This window comes from Trachypithecus francoisi, unplaced genomic scaffold, assembly GCF_009764315.1.
Source record: "Trachypithecus francoisi isolate TF-2019V2 unplaced genomic scaffold, Tfra_2.0 Lachesis_group16, whole genome shotgun sequence".
Classification (NCBI taxonomy): Eukaryota; Metazoa; Chordata; class Mammalia; order Primates; family Cercopithecidae; genus Trachypithecus; species Trachypithecus francoisi.
The window spans coordinates 55,706,445-55,711,784 of NW_022681461.1; the positions used below are offsets into that span (position 1 = coordinate 55,706,445).

Genomic DNA, 5,340 nt, shown 5'->3' on the forward strand with positions numbered 1-5,340 from the left:
ATCTTTGCTAATACTTCTAAAGTCATAGAGAAGCAAGATACAGAAAGCAAAGGAAAAGTGTAAGAAAAATATGCATCTATAATTTTCAGACTTTGGATTATAATTCTCACAGATATTGAACTTACTTTGAAGCAGGCCTTTTGCTTATATTATCTCAATAACATTTTTATAACATTTTGAGGTAGACCTTATGCTCATTTTACAAATGAGAATACTAAGATTTGGAGAGTTTAACCAATTTAAGCCTGAAGTTACAACTTAATAGCAGTAAGGTGGACAAACGTTTTTCCGTTCTCCAATTCCTACTGCCTCCTAAACATGTTTTACAGACATGGGTCTCTTAACAATGGGACGTGTTCTGAGAAATGCATCACTAGGCAATTTTGTTATGGGAACATTACAGTGTACCTACACAAACTTGGAAGGTGTACCCTACTACATACCTAGGCTATATGGTAGAGCCCATTCCTGCTAGGCTACAAGTTTGGAAGCATGTTATTGTACTGAATAATGCTGGCAATTACAATGCAATGGCAGTTGTGTATTTAAACATGTCTACACATAGAAAACGTGCAATAAAAATACAGTATTATAATCTTACGGGATCATCATCATATAAGCAGTCCATCCCTGACTGAAATGTCAGGTAGGCAGTACATCACCGTATTTCTTTCACTCTTAGAAAATGAAGTCAAGGGGAATATAATTTATTTTCATATACCTACCTCTTCTCATCAAGTTCCTTCTTATATTTTTTGGCCATAGGGGAAGATTCTAATATTCACATCTGAATATCAATTACCTTTAAGCAAAATATAGTGTCTTCAAAACCCAGAACTAGACAAATCACAAAACTTGTTTTCCTGGTACATTGTTCTGTAATATATAATATTTAAAACTTTTGGACTATGCCATAACTATTATATTTTATTGCTCTGACAATTAATGACTTTTTTCCCATGAAATGTTTTCCATCATTGAAACACTCTTAGACCCATGATTTTTTTATCAGGTACAATGGTATCCTCTTCATTACTTAGTTGGCAAAAGTGTTACTAACGAAGCACAATAAAAGTAATTTTAGGACATTTATCCCTAAACTACTGACTTTTTTGTGCCATTGAAATAACTGAGACTTATATCACTTTGTTGGGGGAGCTTTTGATATACAAGTAATTTATAATTTATTAGAAGTCCTTAGTCAAAATAAGGTAAATTAGGTAAATTACCAAAATAAGGTAAATTACGTACTAATTAAGCTAATATTAAAGATTAAAATAACTTCTAGACTAAATCTTTAGATTATTTTAAAAGATAACTGTTACATAAAGCTAAAAGAACACGATAGTTTACAAAGGACAACTAAAACCAGATTTAAATTAGTATATTCACAAAGGTATCTTTTAAAAAAATATAAAAATTTAACACACTTCAAATAATGCTCGTTGGAACCGTTCAGATGATTTTTAATGCACCAGATTTATTGACCATTTCAAAAGATCACGATATAGGCAGATAATTTAAAAATTCTCTGGAGGCAAACAAATCAGTATATATTAGATGTACAGGGACTGCAGCCAAGGCAGGCGTGAGTTCCTAGGTTATAAATATCATCTTTATAAAAATTGGATATTTTATAGGACATCCAAGTAACACCGACTTATAAAAGCAAACACCGCACTTAAAATGTTGGCCACATATGAGAGAATAGCTGAAGGCTTCAGGGGATTGAAAAATGTACGAACTCAACCAATTAAAAACGCATTACTCATTCCTCAGAACCAAAATACAGGGAAAAAAAGTACAACAGGTTCTCGCAACATCTAGAAAAGTTCAGAGAATATGAAATGTTTCTTGGCACCCAGTTCTTGCTGTTTTAAAATCCGTCCCTTCCTTGTTGGATAGGCCTCTCTCCAGGAAAACTAGCCAGGGCAAGAGGTAGGGGAACTGTACATGTGGGAGGTCCCGAGGGCCCTTGCACCCACTCGACCTCCGCCAAGCGGATGGCCAAGCGCCACCTGTAAGTGTCCGCTGGCGGGGGCGGGAGGGCACAGTCGTCCAAGGTATCCGCGGTCAGGGCGCGGGCCAGGGCGTGCGCGAGGTGGGGGGCGCTGGGAACGGAGGAGGAGGGGCCCGCTCGAGGCCCCGCCTCTCTCTGGCTGCGGCCTCGGCTACAGCCAGGACCCGGAGGGCTCTGAGTCCTGGGAGCGGAAGCCGGAGTCAGGTTCCTGTAGAGGCTGCTCCTCCTTGTCCCCGCTCGGACGTGGTCCCCGCTGCTCGAGGTGCAGCTGCAGCAGGGCCCGGCGGTACATGGCCTCTAGCTTCTCAAGTCGGGCCCTCAGGGCCCTGGGGCTGCCCGGCTCGTCCTCTGGGCCGCTGTCTGTAGCCCTCTGGTTCGTGCTGGCCTCTTCAGGGACCCGGAGCGACTCCGCGGGCGTCCCGTCACCGCCTTCGCCGGGGAGCCGCAAAGCCTGACGGAAGAGGCTGCGGTTCTCGCGCTTCAGCCGCCGGTTCTCGAGCCGCAGGCGGGCGTTCTCCTGACGCAGCCGCGCGTTCTGCCGGTCCCACTCGTCCCGCGCACGGATGGCCTCCAAGTGGCTCGCCGCCAGGTCGGCAAACCGCTCCTCCAGCTGCTGTCGGGCGCCGTCCGCGCGGCCTCGCCAGCCCACGCCGCCGCCGCCGCTGTTGCTGCCACCCCCACGAGTCCGGCCCGAGCGGCCTGGCCCTCGGCTGGCCACATTACCGTCCCCGCCGCAGCAACTCCCGCGCCTAGTGGCGCCACCACGCATGCGCCACATCGGTCCCATCCCAACCGCGCCGCCAGCCCCGCGCGCTGAGGGGCCGCGCGCCCAGGCGCGGGCAAGTTCGGGGCCGGCAGGGCGGCCGGGGTGACGGCGGAGGAGGAGAGGAGGTGGCGGGCGGCGGCTGCTGGCTTAGAGCCAAAGGAGGCCGGGAATTTGCCCAGGCTGAGGCGTGTCCTGTCTCCTGTGGTGGAGCTGCCCCCTGGGCCTGCTATCTCCAGGCTGTGCTGACACACAGTTTCCCCGGGAAGCGCTTTGCTGTTCAGCCCTCCGGCTGCGCGGGAAAAAGCGTGTATACTCAGCTGAGTTCTGCCAGGGCGCTTCCGTGCAGGCCCGGGCACTGCAGGAACAAGCCGTCCTCGCCCGCCCCAGAGCGCAACCAACAGTGGTTACTTTGCGCTTTACACGGCATTCTCAAAACTAAAGCTATGCGGCAAGTTGAAATGCTCTAAGTATAAGTACTTCATTTGAAACCCAGTGGTTTAGCCCACCCCTATTTTTCTTTTTTTTTTTTTTGAGGCGGAGTCTCGCTCTGTCGTCCGGGCTGGAGTGCAGTGGCCGGATCTCAGCTCACTGCAAGCTCCGCCTCCCGGATTTACGCCATTCTCCTGCCTCAGCCTCCCGAGTAGCTGGGACTACAGGCGCCCGCCACCTCGCCCGGCTAGTTTTTGTATTTTTTAGTAGAGACGAGGTTTCACCGTGTTAGCCAGGATGGTCTCGATCTCCTGACCTCGTGATCCGCCCGTCTCGGCCTCCCAAAGTGCTGGGATTACAGGCTTGAGCCACCGCGCCCGGCCAACCCACTCCTATGTTTAATAAAACGTTCAACAGAATTGGGCTGAGTACCTGTCATGGGATTCCCCAGTGGAAACACCTAGCTCTCCAAACAATGCAGTCAGTTCCCAATTTGTGAACGGCCAGGAATTCACTTTTTAAATTGTTCAGAACTCTATGGAAACTAGGTCATACTTAGTTGACTTGTTCTGGCCAACCCCCAAAACCTATGAAACAAGATGTGCTCTGTTTATTGAAGAAACTGAATACTTAGTTCCAAAGTTTCTGGGATCAAGTATGAACATCTTAATGAATGAATCATACCTTCTTGTAGGGTCTCAACGTACATAGTAACTGGATTATTGCAAAGTAATGTAAGAATTAGGTACTGATGCCAGACTCCCTTGAGCAAGATGCCCTAGGAACAATCTACATATTTAACAAGGTCCCAGAGAATTCTCAGGGTGACCAAAATTTCCAAACCACTGCAGCGAGTAACGAACAAGTAAAACATATAAGTACATACATGGGGTTTTCATTGACCAGTACAAATAAGGGGAAAATACAGTTACTCAATTTTTTTGTATTTTTATTTTGTTAGGCAAGATCTTAAGAGACTGCAAACACCAAATGTGTTCTCAATTATCTCATTTTATAACATGAAAAGGAAAGATACAATTTTGGAATTTCAAAAAAAATAAATTTAGTTTTAAGGAGGACCATATCATTCTTGAGATGGAGTTTCGCTCTTGTTGCCCAGGCTGAAGTGCAATGGCGCCGTCTCTGCTCACTGCAAACTCCACCTTCCGGGTTCAAGCGACTCAAGAAGGACCGTATCATTCTTAATTTACATTAAGGTTGCGGCTGCAAGGCTGCTGTGAGCTGTGATCACACCATTGTACTCCATCCTGGGAGACAAAGGGAGACCTATCTCAAAAAATAAGGGAGGGTGAAGGGATGAAGAGAGGGAGAAAGGGAAGTTTGGAAGAAAAGGAAAGAAAAAAATGTGGAAAAAATCGATCCAATAAAAAGGTATTAACACTCATAAAGATTGTCTTATGTAGCACTGAACATTTGCCTTATGATTTGTTAATGGAGATTCCACCAATCTTTCAAATACGACATAGAGACAATGTAATTTCCAAGTTGAAAGTGGAGTTGAGACAACAGAGTGATTAAAATGATTAGTACCAAAAGTATATACTTTATTTTAATTTATTTAGAATAATATGTCAAGAATCGTATACTTGAAGGTGGAAATTACAACTTTTCTGAGGATGGTAGCACAAACAGTAAAAACTCTTCACACTATAGTTTGTTCATGGTCTACATATAAAAATATTACTGGGCAAATAATGTGTACCTATATATGAAAATGGAAAAAATTTGGAAAATATATGGAACTGATCAAATTTAAAAGAAATGCAAGACTACAATAATACTTAAAAGAAAACATATAGAATAAGTATATAAGTGCTTGATTAGAAAAATAAAAGGTAGATAGATACCTGTGCTGCTTTTTAAGACTGGGGGCTTCTGAACAGTAAAATTGCTTGCTTGCTAGATAGAAGAAAGTCTCAAAGGACATAGGTCACTCTTTTCTGACAACTTGTTCATCATTGTTCCTTAAGCTACTCTTGCTCAAGAAAAAGAATTCTACTATAAAAAGAATTCTGATTAGACAGTTTTGTAAATAAGAAAGAAAATTTCCATGGACTACTTGCACTTTGCATTTAGGAAACTCTAAGACCAAAGATTATTTCTT

General features: G+C 44.3%; 1 protein-coding gene across 1 annotated transcript; it reads right to left on the reverse strand.

The window, feature by feature from the left end:
- Nucleotides 1-1,460: 1,460 nt before the first annotated feature.
- Nucleotides 1,461-3,292, reverse strand: TUSC1 (tumor suppressor candidate 1). Its single transcript, XM_033237504.1, has one exon. The coding sequence runs from the start codon at nucleotides 2,805-2,807 to the stop codon at nucleotides 2,172-2,174; it is 636 nt and encodes a 211-aa protein (XP_033093395.1). The 5' UTR covers nucleotides 2,808-3,292; the 3' UTR covers nucleotides 1,461-2,171.
- Nucleotides 3,293-5,340: the final 2,048 nt, after the last annotated feature.

What these genes read in the sequence shown, in the direction of transcription:
- TUSC1 (XM_033237504.1), bottom strand. Translation starts at nt 2,807, where the DNA reads ATGGGACCGATGTGGCGCATGCGTGGTGGCGCCACTAGGCGCGGGAGT.